This window comes from Malaya genurostris, chromosome 3 (assembly GCF_030247185.1).
Source record: "Malaya genurostris strain Urasoe2022 chromosome 3, Malgen_1.1, whole genome shotgun sequence".
Taxonomy (NCBI): Eukaryota; Metazoa; Arthropoda; class Insecta; order Diptera; family Culicidae; genus Malaya; species Malaya genurostris.
In genome coordinates, this window is record NC_080572.1 from 51,783,647 (window position 1) to 51,802,525 (window position 18,879).

At 36.3% G+C, this 18,879-nt stretch overlaps 1 protein-coding gene across 1 annotated transcript; it reads left to right on the forward strand.

Annotated features, from left to right (window-relative positions):
* Window positions 1-6,630: 6,630 nt before the first annotated feature.
* Window positions 6,631-15,631, forward strand: LOC131435299 (transcription factor GAGA-like). Its single transcript, XM_058603001.1, has 7 exons — window positions 6,631-7,426; window positions 7,691-8,062; window positions 10,763-11,047; window positions 11,150-11,525; window positions 11,585-11,737; window positions 11,806-12,098; window positions 12,675-15,631. Exons 2-7 carry the CDS (start codon window positions 7,871-7,873, stop codon window positions 12,825-12,827), a joined length of 1,452 nt encoding a protein of 483 aa, XP_058458984.1. The 5' UTR covers window positions 6,631-7,426; window positions 7,691-7,870; the 3' UTR covers window positions 12,828-15,631.
* Window positions 15,632-18,879: the final 3,248 nt, after the last annotated feature.

Genomic DNA, 18,879 nt, shown 5'->3' on the forward strand with positions numbered 1-18,879 from the left:
CCCACCCTATACAGACTTGCCAGATTATTTAATAGAATTTCTAAGTAAACATTAGCGGCCCTTACACGAGTCATTAAAAATGTCATTAGCTGCCCTTACACGTGACAATATTATTGTCAATCCAAAGTATTGTCAATACCATCAATCCAATTGTTTAGATAACTAGAGTCCGAGTTTTTCGAGAAATTCAAGTGTTTGGTGCTTTAAATATTGCAAATAAATATTAAAATTAGAGTGCCTATAACCAGAGTGACGACATCTCATCCGTAATGCTGGCAACAATTAAAAACATTCCATTAGCTTTACATTGAATTGACAGGTCGTTTGCTCGTTTGGAACTGGTAGCTGTCATTCCAAACGAACAGCTGTCGCCACTCTGATTATAGTCACTCCAATTAAAATATTGAGAGAAGAGACCATTGCACATATTTAACAGTTTCTCTCTGGAGAGAAAGTATTGTCGGATTGATGGGCAGTTTTGATTTTTTGACAATATTTTCGTCAATCCAATGAAGTTTCCATTACACGATCAAAAGTATTGTCAATACTCCTTGTATTGACAATATTATTGTCAGAGAAACTGTTAAATATGTGCAATAATCTATTCTCTCTATATTTTAATATTCATTTGCAATATTTGAAGCTCCAAACGCTTGATTTTCTCGAAAAATATGGACTCCAGTTACCAAGTCAATTGGATTGACGGTATTGACAATACTTTGGATTGACAATAATATTGTCACGTGTAAGGGCTGCTTAAGGGCTGCTATTAGTAAAAAAAATATCATTTTAATGAACGTGTAGTGGTGCACTGATGACGAAATTTCTAACAAATTTGAATTACATCATTTAAATGACATCATTTAAAATGACATTTTTAATGCTCGTGTAAGGGCCGCTATTGCAATTGAGTATAAATTTTAACACCGCAAAAAGAAATGTCAAATTCGAGGGCAAGATGGGCCCACGATGTAAAATACCCTGGTGATTTTTTTTATGTGTTAGTGTGTTAGTTAGTGCGGTTGTCATTTTATTTTGGAATAACAGAGAGACGTGAAGAAGAAAAAACATAAACAAATGACGTTCCGGGAGTTGCTTTTATGAAAATATTCAGAGTTGGTTCTGTTTGCGAAAATATTGACAGCGAAATGCGGTGTTTTGTTCCGGGATGTTTCAATCGTTTTCATCACCTGCATTTGAAATGCCATTCACAGCACAATCACTCCATTATCCATAATAACTGTAATAGATACCACAGTGTGATCCGCCAAATCCTTCCTCCAACGAAATGAACAGAATCGGATGTGTTTAAAATTTTCTATATTTCGACGTTAGCTTGCAAGCCCTTAAAGAAAATATGTCCAGATTTTCAATTAGTGCCAAAGATTCGCCAGGCTGCGCGACAACTGGAGTAACTTAGAAGTGAAATCCCGATCTGAACTGGTCGTTTGTTTATGTTTACATGCTTGAATCCCGGCGCGCCATACTTAATATCGTGAGAAAATTACCAACACAACCAAAACTGTCTTATCACGCCACCAGTGTATTTTACGTCGTGAGATGGGCAATCGTTCGCCTTAGCTTGTCCGTTAGTGACACATCAAAGAAAAAAAATGACAAATTCGTGAAAGTGAGATTTAAAATAAGCATATTTTGTTTGAATCTGCGATATCTCGATTTGAAAGAAGTATTTTTTTTTTATTTTAATCCTTTTGTTGTTTTGAACGACCGGGATTTTTCTGCGTGTAAATGTCGTTTTACAATGAAGAAAAAAACGTAATAATTTCATAAGTTGTGACTTATGAACCAGCACAATTTTGATTTTATTGAAGACTTAAGCTTTCAGTAAGCACACATATGAACTTCATAAGCATAACTTACGAAATTCATATCAATGACATATGCATTCCTTAAAACACAAGTTATGATTTTTATAACAGTCTACCTTGTGAAAATGTCATTCCTTATAAGAACAATCAAACCATAAAAATGAAAAACGAAGACACCGTTGTTTTGCTTCAAAACTTTGTGCAAAGCGCACCATCTGAAGCGTGCAAAACACTTTTTCATAATTCGAAATTACAATTGATAGAGTGTGGAGATGAAGACGTAAATTCGTTGGCTTCAAAATATCCCGTTCTTCCAGAAACTGTTTGGAATTGGATTGCGGATTGGAGGAAAAGAAATGTAAGTCTCTATTCATTATTTTATTTCATGATAGTAACACTTTGTTTATGCTTGACACAGCAAGTAGAAAATATTGCGTTTGTGGGGGAAAATCTTGTTAATCCGGACTCGTTTTCACAAGAGATGAATATATACTTTGGAAAGATTTCTAAGAAATCAAAATATGTAGAAATTTTTTTGTAGAAGGTAGGTGCTTTTTGATTGATAGATTGATAAATAATGTTAAGAATAAATTCTATATATATATATATATATATATATATATATATATATATATATATATATATATATATATATATATATATATATATATATATATATATATATATATATATATATATAAAGGGTGATTTTTTAAGAGCTTGAGAACTTTTTTGAACAATAAAACGCATAAAATTTGCAAAATCTCATCGGTTCTTTATTTTAAACGTTAGATTGGTACATGACATTTACTTTTTGAAGATAATTTCATTTAAATGTTGACCGCGGCTGCGTCTTAGGTGGTCCATTCGGAAAGTCCAATTTTGGGCAACTTTTTCGAGCATTTCGGCCGGAATAGCCCGAATTTCTTCGGAAATGTTGTCTTCCAAAGCTGGAATAGTTACTGGCTTATTTCTGTAGACTTTAGACTTGACGTAGCCCCACAAAAAATAGTCTAAAGGCGTCAAATCGCAAGATCTTGGTGGCCAACTTACCGGTCCATTTCTTGAGATGAATTGTTCTCCGAAGTTTTCCCTCAAAATGGCCATAGAATCGCGAGCTGTGTGGCATGTAGCGCCATCTTGTTGAAACCACATGTCAACCAAGTTCAGTTCTTCCATTTTTGGCAACAAAAAGTTTGTTAGCATCGAACGATAGCGATCGCCATTCACTGTAACGTTGCGTCCAACAGCATCTTTGAAAAAATACGGTCCAATGATTCCACCAGCGTACAAACCACACCAAACAGTGCATTTTTCGGGATGCATGGGCAGTTCTTGAACGGCTTCTGGTTGCTCTTCACTCCAAATGCGGCAATTTTGCTTATTTACGTAGCCATTCAACCAGAAATGAGCCTCATCGCTGAACAAAATTTGTCGATAAAAAAGCGGACTTTCCGAATGGACCACCTAAGACGCAGCCGCGGTCAACATTTAAATGAAATTATCTTCAAAAAGTAAATGTCATGTACCAATCTAACGTTTAAAATAAAGAACCGATGAGATTTTGCAAATTTTATGCGTTTTATTGTTTAAAAAAGTTCTCAAGCTCTTACAAAATCACCCGTTATATATATATATATATATATATATATATATATATATATATATATATATATATATATATATATATATATATATATATATATATATATATATATATATATATATATATATATATATATATATATATATATATATATATATATATATATATATATATTCAAACACATTTACTCTGGAAATAAGTAGCAGTAACTTATAACATTCATATCTACATTTCTACATTAATCATAAGTCTACCTAACGAACTTCATAAGTATGATTTATGTAATCCATAAGTAGGCCAATGAAAATTTTTTCTGAAGATCACAAGTTTGACTTACGATTTCCATATGGTACATTTGTAGCGAAATATCATAAGTGTTTCTTATGCATTTCAATAGCTTTTTTGCGTTCGTGTATGTACGATTCAGACGATCCGGCTCCTTCCGCCACAGTCAGAATTGACAGGTTATTTTTTCGGAAATCTGTCAAAACTCAAAAATTTATCTGGATCTACTATATACCAGGAAATTTTGACCGGCCTTTAAGTGAGCAAAAAATATCTATCGTATAGAGGCCAAAACCGTAAAGATCTGGCGAGATCTGACAAAATCTATAAAAGTTTGGAAAATCTGGCAAAATATCTGGTTAGTTTGAGTGTACATAATATGGTAACAGCTACCATATAGGAGCTTAGTTTAACCATACGAGTATAGTGGTTTTCAACACACAATAAAATCAGATGATATTAACAATATGCAAATTCACTTTTACTATGAATGGTTTGGCTCTAGAATAGTAATGTTGAACTGTATAACGTATGAAGAACTACTACAATTGGAATGTTTTGCATAACCATGAAGCATTATATTTTTACACTGTACTCATTGTTTTAACTAGTGCCATCGTGTGAATATTCAGTTAGTTCAAGATAAAAATTGAATGTTAAACTAAAATGGAAACCGACACCTTATGTTTATTGTACCGGTCGGAATAATTTTATGTCATCGAGCTGAAGTTCATGCCTATTTATTCGAACTTGTTCACTGTCGGCGGCTGAGACGGAGAAACAGATGGATTTATTGTTAGAGAACCTGAACCAAGTGTTTCGTGTATGCGTGTGTATGTGTGTGGTAAATTTTAATAGAGGACTACACTGCAGGTCAAATAATTCATCATTCAAGACGATGTATGGTGAGCTTTTGTTGCCCATATACACACTGGATATAACGGCATATAGAATTTTAGTTTTGTGACTGTGTTGATACTCCTGTCCGAAATATTTCTAATACACATGGAATGTTTTGATGTTACCTGAATACAATTTATACTGAATAGGATTAATATGCGGATTCTGTGCTCAAGTGATACACAAGAGTTTATATTTTCCTCGTTTTACTAAAGAACCGGCAAAACAATAATAATGGACTTAAATCATCAAGCTCACTAAAAATTGGTTAGAATTCATCAAGGAATGACATACGAGCAATTGTAGCTTAACACTGAAAATATATATTATATTATGTTTAAATTTTTCGACGCGATTAGTGTTTTTTTGTTCCTTGTCATAACTGTGTACGATAAAGCTTCATGCAGAATATCTGATTTATTCAGTATTAACACAACATTCACTGACTCACCCGTATTCATGCATAGTAAAAATAGTATAAACAATGCGTATGTCTTAATCACTAGTTTCAATTAAAACATACGCATTGTTTATTTCATTTATTACTAAAAAGTTAAATATCAAGCCGACCTTTGACACATGTACTCAAATAGTCACGTTCCGCTTAGAATATTTCCGTAGAATGTAATTCACTTTAAATTTAACCATTTCGCGGTTAATTTCAACTTTTGGTTAAAATTTGACACTTGAGTGGTTATTTTGTGTCGAGTAGTTAAATTTAACTAAAACTGTGGCCAATTTCAAAATTGGACGGACGGAAAGTTATTCGGGTTTATTTTCCACTGGAAATAATTTCAACTAAAGAATTAATATTAGAATTTTCATTGCAAGATTCTTTTGAGCGTCGGAAAATAACTATCGATCTGTCAAAAATAACCATGCTCTCGAGCAGGATTATTTTTGACAACATCAAATTAACCGCTCTAGTGTCATATTTTAACCAAAAGTTAAAATTAACCGCGAAATGGTTCACAGACTAAATCTGAGAAGAATTCTGTTCACTTCTCACACAATTCCGCCATATTAGCGATCAAATATTCAGTTATTTTTCGAGAGCGTGTACAAAACTTTCAAAGTTATATCCGATAATAATATACTCTTTTCCACTCCACTTTCCAATTATGATGTTTCCTTATTGGATATCGTGGCTTACAAAGCTTCCTCTCCAATATTTAAAAAGCTTTTGATGAATAGCTCTCTTGGCATGATTTGATTGAGAAAACCATTCCACGCAAACTCGCTCAACAAAGGGCATATTTCGGAAACAAGATGATTATTTCGTTGGGTAACGGCACAAACTCATATGTTAATTATAAATACAATTATTTATTTAATGCTTTGATAAGGATACTAGCTATACTGTGTATCAATCTAAAAAAACGAAGGTTTTATCTTGTCACTAATGTTTAAATGTGTACTCGATTGTTCATTTTAAAAACAAAGATGAAACACAACCCTTTTTCGAAATTAAACTTTGTTTACAGTCATTTACTTCGTTTTATGTCATTTTTTTTGTACTTGTTGTACCATATGGATCAGAATACACCCTTGATAGGATATAATGGGTTCTCATTTGAAGGATTCCCTTTCATAAGTGATACTTAAATCATTTTGAGTCAGTTGCATGAAGTAGAACGATCGAGTTTTAAAAGAATTTTGTTGTATGGAACGAAAACATTCAATTTTTAGTTATTTATTTAGCGGAGCGATAACAATTTAGGTTTTTCATGGTCCATTTTGCGTATCAACCAAAGTATTAATACCACGTTTATTAATATTAATTAGGTTCAATATAAAATATTAGGGATATATAAGGGTCAATGTTTATAACAATCTTTAGCTTCGGGAAATGAGAGTTGTTTTCACTTGCTTCAACTTACAATAATATTGGCAATACTATTTTTTGTGTGTTTTACCTTACCTTTTCTTCCAAGTGAACTTGATAAGCTAGCACTTTCTCTCTCTCTCTCTCTCTCGCACTGAAATCGATTTTTTCTCGCAAGCGCTCTTTCGGCCATCACAGAAAAAAATTTTCATCCGAGTGGAGTAGCAGCAAGGTTTTCTCGAAGTATCGCTCTGCGTTTCTGTACCGCTATACGAGCATAAAATTCAGCGCAAGAGCATAACTGAGTCGAAAGATCAGGCCGAGCTTGTTGAACTCTTTTTATCCTGTGGCTTACAATCGCCCACTGGAAGAGAAGTTGTCCATCGTTCGCGCGAGCAAACGCGAGTCAAATTCGAGTGTTTGTTGGTGGTGCGCCTCGGAGAAAAAGTGAAAATCCTCGTTTGGGGTAAAACCCCTTATAATTCCCACAGACATAATTATAAGTCGTCAAACATAAGGATTACGTTTGCTGAATTGTATTACGGAGCGTGAATACTCGTAGTTTCACCCAAATTCGCGGTACTGAAGCCGAGCGGAACTTTTTCTTCATTTTTCTGCTGTTGTAGCCCTCTTGGCTGACGTTGTTGGAGAGACATCTTGGGAAAGTAGAAAAAGAAGCATAAATAGTGCTCTGTGATGCAGAGCAAAAAGAGCTACCAAGAGTAAGCTCTAATTCGGGTGATTTGCTCCCGGAGACCTTTAGAGCAGGAAAATAAACTATCCCGTATTACAATCGAACTATTTCGGAAATTTTCCGAATTTGTGGTTTCATTACTAGGTGGATCAGTAAAAACGCAGAAAATTATATATATTTTACGTGCTAGTGAGAGGCGTGAGTATCGTTGTGGTGGTGTGAGCAGAAGCTCTATTTTAGAGAGCCATAGCGCATGAGACGCAAGGAACGCAGAGAAGAAACGAGAGGTGAGTGCAGTTAGCAAGCAGTGTTGCCAGTATATTGGAGCATAATAATTCACGTTAACTGATATAGTTCAGTTTAGTTCCAGAATGAAATTAGTGATATAAATACATAAACGATAACGACTAAGCGTAATCTTTCAATTTATTTGAGGAAATTGCCTTATGTTTATATTTCGATAGTTGAATCAATTGAATATATTTGTTGGTCATATATTTCACTGTATTCGGCAACACGGACTCATGTCTGCATATTTTTTTCTTTGAAAGGTACTAAACGCGGAGTGAGTTTTATCGTAGAACAAGTAACACGAAAAAGACGAATATTTCTAGTTAAGTAAATAGCACCTGAAACGGCGGGAGTGAAGTGAGAAAGATACGATTAGTAGTTTCAAGAAAAACTAGTAACAGAGAACTAGTGATACTTCGTGAGGGAAAAGAACAACGAAAATGTCATTACCGATAAACTCTCTTTACTCCCTGACGTGGGGAGATTACGGAACATCGCTAGTATCCGCCGTACAGTTGCTAAGATGCCACGGAGATTTGGTGGACGTAACACTGGCCGCTGGTGGTCGGAGTTTTCCGGCACACAAAATAGTACTGTGTGCTGCCAGTCCGTTCTTGTTGGACTTGCTAAAGGTAAGATCCGAAAAGCAAAACTATCTGTCTATCATAGCAAAATAAATGAGGTAAATCTCGTTAGGAATATCCAGAAATGGTTGGAATAAAACCAACAACGATAAATTTCGTGTTAGAGAACCTGAACCAAGTGTTTCGTGTATGCGTGTGTATGTGTGTGGTAAATTTTAATAGAGGACTACACTGCAGGTCAAATAATTCATCATTCAAGACGATGTATGGTGAGCTTTTGTTGCCCATATACACACTGGATATAACGGCATATAGAATTTTAGTTTTGTGACTGTGTTGATACTCCTGTCCGAAATATTCCTAATACACATGGAATGTTTTGATGTTACCTGAATACAATTTATACTGAATAGGATTAATATGCGGATTCTGTGCTCAAGTGATACACAAAAGTTAATATTTTCCTCATTTCACTAAAGAACCGGCAAAACAGTAATAATGGACTTAAATCATCAAGCTCACTAAAAATTGGTTAGAATTCATCAAGGAATGACATACGAGCAATTGTAGCTTTACACTGAAAATATATATTATATTATGTTTAAATTTTTCGACGCGATTAGTGTTTTTTTGTTCCTTGTCATAACAGTGTAGGATAAAGTTTCATGCAGAATATCGGATTTATTCAGTATTAACACAACATTCATTGACTGACCCGTATTCATGCATAGTAAAAAAAAGTATAAACAATGCGTATGTCTTAATTACTAGTTTCAATTAAGACATACGCATTGTTTATTTCATTTATTACTAAAAAGTTAAATATCAAGCCGACCTTTGACACATGTACTCAAATAGTCACGTTCCGCTTAGAATATTTCCGTAGAATGTAATTCACTTTAAATTCAAGGTTTAAACTCATTCACATACTCGACAAATACAGCTGAGTTCAGTTCATTTGTGAAAGTTTTTTCAACCCCTGAGCTTATGACCACAAGGCTGGGACGTCTGTAGTGGACGAGAGTCATTCACTCCGATTCTGTATTTCGTTCGAATCGGATTGTTTCGATCGAACACGAAATTTGGCATTATGTAGCTCGATCGAATTCGAGTTTTCCATACAAAAGCATCACTCGATCGAATTAGAGAATGCAGATTTTTACATTCGTTCGACAAAATCCGATTCGATCGAAATGCAGAATAGGGGTGATTGTCTTTTTCTTGCAACACACTTGTAATAAGCACCGAAGAGCTAAGTCTTTCCGGACGTGCCGAACAAAGGTACATTTTCCAAAACATTTCAGTTGATCGCATGCAAAATTTCAGAATTTCATTTTTTATATGTGGCGTAATTCGCAGACATTTTCAATGGAATATATTTCTTTTTTCACTTCATAATAGTTTGGACTATGGAACTAAATATCATTTTGCATATCGACAATGCATAGTTTTTACAATCTACAAATAAAATAAATTTATTTGTAGTGCTCTCGACTATATGAAAATCGCACATTTTATTGATTTCCAAACAAAAACTAATGGAACATTGTAAGATTTATTTTAATTTTTATTATTATTTTTTAGGCATATTTGCCTGTAATTATGGAAACTAAAATTGAATTTCGATGGACTAAATGTTACATACACACAGGTACGCACACATATTTTTGAGAAATTTGTAAGGGTCTATCGTACAATGTGCCCTATTCCTCTATTGTATAGAACTACCGATTATGCTCAGCGAGTGATTGAATAAGTGAAACGTTTTCTTGTTTATGATAGTAAGCTTTTGGAAACTCACGGAGAATTTAAAATAAATTTTTGAATTACTAATATATGAACTATCCAATCTTCAATATGTTTAAGATTTAGGTTATTTTGTATAGGAAATGAAACAAGCATTAGAAAACAGATTTTAGAATTTCGGGTATTGAATTCTTACTTATATGTAGGAAGTTCAGAAAAAACAGCAACTGAACGGACAATCATTTCATGATAATAGTGATCGGCAGTGTACTCTTCTAACGTGTATGTGTGTTTTCGTGAGTAAGACAGTATTACATAGAGCATAGCAATTTAATTTTAAGTGAGATCAGCAACACAGCAAAAGCAGAATATGCGAGTGGCACAGAGAAATCGCTGAAACTGAAGGTAAAGAAACAGTACGAATGATGTAAATATGTTAGCTGGTGAATGTGGTCCACTTTATTTGATCGGTTTTCTGGGAGAGTTGTCAGCTCCGGTTTTGTGCGCTGTGCGTGCCGTGTGCTCCTTAGTGCTTCATTTGCCCATGCTCGTTTTCATCTCCTGTCTGCCTGTTTGTTTTGGATTAGGTGATGGGTGGTAGGCTTGCTGTTGATACCCCGTTGTTTTGGACCGCGTATCGGCAAAAGGCTCAGAACAAGAGAATAGAACGACAGGGATGGAGATGGTTGAGTATAGATCAAGCGCGGAGAGTCAGGGAGAAGAGTGAGCAAGATCAGTGAGCGTGGAAGACGTTGGCTTCTGCTGCGCTCTGTATATTTTGATTTTTGCACTGCTGTTGCTGCTTCTGTTGCTAGAGTGCAGGAATGAGATTTAACTCAAATGAGGGAATTGAAGCACTCTTCCCATTAGACTGGATTGAAGAGCACGTGTGGGGGTGGTATATTGTGAAATCAATAATGATGTGTTTTGATTTTTTCATTCTCTGTTTTCGTTCTTTCTCTTTCGCGCATACATCTTATTCTTCGAATATGAAATCACTAGAACACCCCTTGCAAGCATCCGGTCGTAATGCTGGCCGGTGTGAATGCTAACGATCTGGAAGCGCTGCTCGAGTTCGTCTACCGCGGGGAAGTGAGTGTTGATCACTCGCAGCTACCCTCGCTTTTGCAGGCGGCTCACTGTCTCAACATTCAGGGACTGGCACCACAAACGGTTTCCCACAAGGACGATAACACAACATACACCACATCAATCCAGTTGCATCCTACTCTGGTACCACAGAATCATGCTGTTAAGGCCGTCATCGACGTTGGAAACAATGTTTGCGTGAGTAACTTTGACTTCCAAACTACGCATACCGCAATGGCTCCTTTAGCAGATATTATCTATTTTTTCTTAATCATGTTTTGCACGCTTTTTCTCATACAGACGGAAGATCTCATCACAACATTGACTCCCACGCAAACCGTTCAAGCCCAGGTTATCGAAACAATTACTCCGGAACAGATGACCGATGAAGTCACCAAGGATGTGATCAGTCAGTTTTTACCTACCCGTAAACGCAAGCAACGTACGAAGAAACCCTCCCAATCGGGCGGCCAGAATATCACCGGAGTGCAGGCGACCGCAACCGTCACAGCTGGAGGAACCAACGCTGCTAAGGTCTTGAAAACGGACGAGGAAGGAACGATCCAAACGATCATTGTAAATAGTGCAGAAGAAGCCGCTAATGTTGTGAAAGACATTAAAAAAGAAGCGACAGCCGATGGCGCCTCGGTTATGGAATCAAAGGACGGAATCATCAGTACGCTGGCTAAATATGATACATTTTCAGTCAAAAGTAACCATCATCTTCCTTTGTAGAAATTAAAAATAAATCGCAATCGGAACAACCAGCCACTTGTCCTATTTGTCAGGCCGTTATCCGTCAATCGCGTAATTTGCGTCGTCACTTGGAACTACGACATTTTAAGAAACCAGGCATGAAAAAGGAACGCGTCAAAAAGAACAAACAAGGTAAATGTTGATAACTCAGCGACCTGCTTGATGTCACAGCGTTCTTACAATCTGACTTACGATTACAGGCAATGGACAGGCAAACACTAGCGGCACCAACGGCAGTGGAGCTGGAAATACAACTGCAGAACAACAGGCACATGCACAGCAACAGGCTCAACAACAGACGACCATCGAAACGGCTGGAACGATATCGGTTACGGTTTCACAGGCACAGGCTCAGCAAATCGAACAGGCAGCAGCAAACGGACAGCAACATGTAGTGACCCAGCACGAAAACGCCGACGGCACCACTTCGCTCTCAATTGCCCAGGTTCAGACGTTGGACGGACATCAACTGGCGATTGGAAATTTGAATCAGGTCGGTTTTATTTATTTCACAATTTGTTTTCTTATCGCCAAGGTTTGTCTCAATACGAACGGAAATTTTCACACGTCAGCAAATATGCCTCACTACGAATCAACGTCTCATCATTCTCCGTTCTATATAGTCCTAAGCAAACATATGAGAATGATTACTTTACCATGTTTGCTGGTTATGAAAATTGTAGTTTCTTTCCATAAAAAAAAAGGATTATGGACTTTTCACACCTTTCCGATCAGGTTCAGTGCCGGCATTGTTCCGTGCACGGAAGGTAATATTCTTTCACACATTTCAACGCGTGTATTCACATTTCGTGTAGATTAAGTTAAAAAAAGTAATAATTTAAGAGTCCAAGAGAAAAACGAGACAGATTGAAATGTATGTATGTAAATTTGAGTATTCCAGAGTATGTACAACTACCCACCATACCCACATTATCTGCCGGACCTGTATATGGGATTCAAATGTAATGTTTATTATTTTCCTTCGATTCCATGTGTCCGTTTGTCCGGAATTTTTTTCTAATTGCAAAGAGTATAACGTCCTAACTGTCTTCTTTTGTTTTATTTCTAGGCCACTCTAATCCGTACTGGTGAATCGATTGAAGCAGGAATTATTGCAACCCACGAACCCACTCTTCGCCCGCATACCGAGCTGTTCCGCGTCGGCAATACCGTCTACACGATAGAGGAACGTCGACCGGATCAGCCGAATCGTTTGACTTAGAACGATGACGAAGACGTCGACAACGGGGGCGACGTGTACGAGATTGTTGAGGGGGTCGATTACGATTGCATCATCGATAGTGGCGTGGATGTAGAAATTGAGGAGGAAACCGGAGAGGGTATTGTGGTGGAGGACGAAGAGGAAGTCATCATGGAGTCCGGAGGTGCTGGTGGCGGAGTTGATACCAGCGGAGGTGTAATTATGGATGCTACTAACGATGATGAGAATGGTGATTTAAACAGTGACGGGCAGCTCCGGCAACAACATTCGCACCATCAAGTAGGAACGCAAACGGGGGAAACCACAATTGTCACCGTCACTACAGCTGGCGGTAACATTGCCAATGGTAATCGTAATTCGATCTCCACCAACAGAAACAGTAGTACTAGAGCAAGTAACACCGCCGACGGAGATTTGGCGTCGTCCTACAAGCACTTTTTTATTCTTTAATTTGCTAAACAAAAGCAGCAGTAGGCACTACTGCCCGGAAACAAAGTGAGAAAAAAACACGTTTTTTCCAAATTTACTAAAATGAAATGCTAAGATGAAACTGAGTGAAAAAAATGTAAATACTAATTTGCATTGGGACGTGTCGAGAATGGTTTGTTTACGAACGAACGCAAGAACATTCGGACATATGAAATATAAAATACGTCAAGCAGGATGAGTAATTGGTTGTTGACAATGAGGGAACTTGTTTTAGTAAAATTTTAGCGAATCGCAAAATAAAAGTTAATCAATTTCACACAGCTAAGGTTAGGTTTTTCACAATGACGTTTATTTTTAAAACAGATACTAGAATGATTCATATTTCATATGCAAATATATTTTATTGCTTTGTAAATAGCTACTTATTGGACAAAAAGTAACGATTATAAATATGAATAAACAATAAACGTAAAACAGTAAAACAATATTACAGAGATCTTTACCATAAACGAAAATGGAAGTAAATTCTTTCACCTGGCAGAAAAGCGTTAGAACACAGTGCAAAATCAACGAATGAACGTGTTGTATGAATAATGTTTTACTAAGAATGAACGAAACGTAAATCTCATTGGGTCATCCTGCTTTTTTGACATGTTTTTGATTAGTTTTTATTATTATTGCCTTGCAATGTTCTCAGAATCAACAATTGGGAAACCAACCTGCTAGATAATGTCTTTTACCGAAGATCAAATTCCAGCAGTCTTTTTTAGCAGCTGTTCGAATCATTTCCATTATAGCGGAATTACGGAGTACTATTCAAAGTGACAGATAACGAACAACGCTCAAATTGTAACATATTCCTGGAAAGAGATTGAAAAGTGCACACCTTTGGATACTCGTTCCATTCAATAATTAATTATTTTGATTATCATTTACAACTACACTGCCCACATCGCAAAAATGAACAGATGTGTTGCAACATTAAAAAGTAAAAATTGGACTATCATTGCGTTTTAATGTAAATAACGCAAAACAAAAGAAAATAGTAGGTTCTAATCTGTTAATTTGCCAAAGGAGTGTACACTTGAATTTCTACACTGGTTTTTAATATAGGTTTTCTTCAACATCAATAGCGTGAGAAAACAATAGTGGATCAGCAAAAAAAATCTTCAAACGGTAGCATTTTCAACCGTATATAGTTTATCTTGAGACGGTGTGTGTGTTCTAATTGTGAAATAGATAATGTACAACACGTTTGTAAGTTATTGTACTTGAAACCATTTTAAATAATAAATTTAAAAAATACACCGAATGAAAAAAGTAATTTATATTATTCAGCACATAAACGTTAATTGGTGGAGCAAACAAGTTTAATGATTTAAGTGTGAGAGTGCGTCATCAATAGTTCGTAAGAGTTCAATAAAAAGAAAAAACGAAAATGACCGTAACTATACAATTTTAGCATATACATACAACATTTAGTTGGTAAGTACATTTCTTTTTTAACACTAGCAATTAATGACCACAAAAGATTTTTTCCTCCGATTAAACATAAACGAGAATGAAGAAAAATTAAGATGCTGCTCTACTTTTTACAAAGAGCGTGTAAGGAATTGCTGGTAGCGGCAAATAAACAAAAAAAAGTGTAATATTTAGCATAAAGTGTGTTGCAGAAAGGAGTCCGTTTTCGAAATCAAAATTAGAACAAAAGTACAACCGAAACGAAATCACAGAAAGTCATGAATCCATGTTCGAACGTTCGAAACTACTTATTGGAAAAAATTAACAAGGCGATACATTCGAAGAAACTTAATGAAATTGTAACTTGTTAACGTGTGTTTGTAGTTCTTTTTTTCTTTGTTCTCGTCACTAAAGTGTGCATTTATGGTAAGCTCCGATAGACCCCATCAGCTTACGTCACTACAAACAAAAAACTTACCGTTTGAACAATTTTTGTAACAATTTAGAGAATAATAAATCCATGTAATCGATGGTTCATTATCTTCGTACTGTCACATAAATCTAATGAGCAACGCTAATTTCATCTTATCGTAGAAAAGAGGACTCACCAACGTAAAATCATCGGATACATAATGTATAGGTAGATTGTATCGTGCATCTCACACTTTCCATTCATAATTCGATAAATTATTATCAATATGATGTTTAAACGATATGGTAAAAGAAAAACAACTCCACCACACAGTAGCAAATCATATCCGGATCGACAAAGTGGATTGAATTTATGGAAGCAAGTGACAGAGGATATGAATCAAATTTAAATCTAAAAGTAAAAGTTTTTCCAACTCGAAAAACAAAACTAGACATACATGTGTGTACATACAAATAAAAATAAAGTGAAAAACAATGTCAAACTGTAGCGAGTAAGCTTCATACCGAAAGAACCGAAAAGAAATAATTAAACACCCCGATGCCATGCTGTAGACATGAGCGAAGTCTCAAGACACGAACGGCAGCGGACGCGTTTTCGGTAATGATGGATCCGGGTCATTTCGCCGAATGCCAAAAAAGCAGTCCGATCAGTATTATCTGCTAAAAATATGTTGCATTTTACTTGCAATTTTGTCATGTTTTCAATAGTCTTCATATTTATTACATTGGTAAAATCATGCATTTAATATAAAATAAAGCATATTTGCCCATTGCGTATTTTCCAGTACCTAATGGATGTAAAATTTGATGCGTAAAAACTTGGAACCGCGCATATATTCGAAGGCTCGCTAGAAAAAAACAGCATACTATACTGCTATGCTTTCTAAATGTTTTCTGCAGTACACAAATTTATGATTTGATTGCAAATCACCTTTAGACTCGAAAATAAATTTGTTAGAAATCGGTGAAACTTTTTTCAATGTGTTCGAACGATTGATTCGCAACATAAAACTGACGAATCGAAACCACGTCATTTCGTTTATTCGTCTGTAAACGAGAATGGGACTTTCCGTTCGTACGAATGATGTTCGAATACACGTATCGTTTGAAGTTAAACTGCCATACATTTTAGCGTTTCGCATATGGTTAATCCCAAGAATTGGACTGATTTCATCAAGGCTTAGCATTTATTTGAAGAAGTTTACTGATAAGGGGTGTATCGAAAATAAGCTATCCACATACATTTGTGTTGTACGGATGTATTTGTGATGATTTTTTATGTTCAGATCACAGCATGCTGTGCGTTTGGCTGTTAGCTTTCGTTTGTTTACTTGTTTGTGCGGTTGAAATTCTGCGTTTTCAAAATGTCGCGTATTGAAAAGGAAGTGAAAATTAAGGTTCTGGACACATGGCTAAGTGAGAAGGGTATTACTAGGCGAAAATTGGCGAAGCGGTTTGGAATTCATCATGCCAGTGTTAAAACCATCATTGATAAGTTTGGGGAACACTATTCTTTGGATGAGCTACCAGGAAGAGGCAGAAAACCCAGTTCTTCCAACCTGAAACTGGACCAGAAAGTGGTATCTCTAATCATGAAGAACAAATCAATGTCAATACATGATTTGGCCAAAAAAGCAGGAACGAGTGTCGAAATGACGCGAAATCACCTGAAGACCTACAAGAAACAGAAAATCTCGAAACAAAGTGTAGAACAGAAAAAGCGAGCAGCAGCAAGGGCCCGGAAATTGTATTCGCGTCTTTTGCAGTGTCAGGATGTATGCGTTTTGATGGACGATGAGACTTATGTAAAGGAGGACTCAAAAACCCTTCCAGGTCCACAATACGTTACTGTCCTCTTGGGGAGGATGTGAGCGATGCGGATAGCGCGATTCAAGTGGAGAAAGATACTGATATGGTAAGCAACATGTTCCTGTGGTTTGAAGTCAACCATTTTTACACTACCGGAACTATAAACGCAGAAATCTATCGATCTGAGAGTCTCCAGTAGAGATTGCTGCCTTTATATAAGAAGCATACACCTCCACTGTTTTGGACGGATTTAGCATCGGCTCATTATGTCAAAACCACTCTAAATTGGCTTGCGGAAAAGTGTATAAATTTCGTTGAGAAAAATATCAATTCACCAAATTGCCCTCAGTATCGACCCATCGAACGTTACTGGGCAATCGTGAAGAGGGTCTTCGAGAAGACTGGTAAGGCGGCTGGGAACATGCAGGAGTTCAAAAAATTTGAGCTCAAGCGTCCAAAAGATGTGATGCAACACTTGTTCGGAACTTGATGAAGAGCGTTCGATCAAAAGTTCGAAAATTTGTGCAGGAATAACTTAAATTTCATCCGGTTATCATTATGCTCAAGTTTAACCTCGTACTATTAAGGATCAATTTTTTGTTTGAGTTAATCATCGTTTTTTATCATAATTTGAAATAAAAATTTGTGGACAGCTTATTTTCGATACACTCCTTATTCGAATTTTTTGTGGCAAACGAGTCTCGTTCAAATTCATTCGAGTGAAAACAAAAATGGCTTATTCGTATTCGTTCGAAAGTACCCGTTCCTTGTATTGCCGATACGGACGTTACGCGGGGGATACGTACCGCGTAAAAAACCCCGCGCAAAAAACGCGTTACCTCGTAAATCCACCTAAAACAAACCGCGTAACTTCCACGTAAAAAAACCTCCAAACGAAGGAAAAAAATTAATGCCAAATATCTTAGAAATGCATTAATAGTCCAGATCTGGTGTAAACTCAAAAAAATATTTTTTTTTTTGTGAAAATCGACTTTGTGACCTAAAAAATTTTGAGACTTCCAAAATCGATTTTTTTTATGCAGATAAAAAAACCGCGTAACTTTGGAAATTCGCGTAACTTCGGAAATCCGCGTAAAAAGAAACCGCATTAAAAAAAACCGCGTAAAAAGAGACCCCAGTGTACGTGGTAGACGACTGTCGCTCAACTGAGAGGACGACATGTCAAATGAGCACAATAATCGTAACTAGTGCGCAGCCCCAGGTACAGAGGTACCTGGTACTCGATAAGATGTGACATTTAAGGTCTATTTAAACCTTTCCGGTTCAGTTTAGTATCTGCACGGTTTCGTGCACGGACTCCAATGATCTTCCTCACGTTTCAATGCATGTATTCACACTTGTCCGGCGGAATACCGACACGAAACGGTACCGCACGAAACTGTACAGGTACTGAACCGGACCGGAAAAGTTTGAATAGACCTTTAGTGTTCGAATTATCGCGAGTGGCCATTTTCGTCTCAGCTACCCCTCCCGGAAATAGTAGTCGAAAACTACAAAAACAAAACTCACTTCATTTCTCAGAGACACCCAACAAATTTTCGCCAACATTAAATGAAAGAAAATACGGAATATTGTGCGCTGAAAATTTCCAACCGTCATTTAAAGCGGCAATGTAACAACGGAAAAATTCTTTAAACATTTGACACGAAACTGTTTATGAATTGAAAAGGTTATGCTCGTTTACACGCATATGAACTTATTTGTTCTTGTACATGATTCAAAGATATTTTTTTGAAGAATCCCTTCGCAATATTCACCAAAATATGAGTAAAAGGAGAAAGGCATGACTGCAAAAAACAGATTTTTAAGTTTACTTTTCTAGGTAAATTTTTCAAACCTTTTCTACTTAGAATTCAAAATTTGATTCTTACATTTTTTGTATATATTTTATATACCCATT

Excerpts from the sequence above, each read along its gene's own strand:
- LOC131435299 (XM_058603001.1), top strand. The coding sequence starts at position 7,871 with ATGTCATTACCGATAAACTCTCTTTACTCCCTGACGTGGGGAGATTAC. Across the intron at positions 11,048-11,149 it reads ACGTTGGAAACAATGTTTGC|ACGGAAGATCTCATCACAAC; the intron begins GTGAGTAACTTT and ends TTTCTCATACAG. Across the intron at positions 11,526-11,584 it reads ATCAAAGGACGGAATCATCA|AAATTAAAAATAAATCGCAA; the intron begins GTACGCTGGCTA and ends CTTCCTTTGTAG.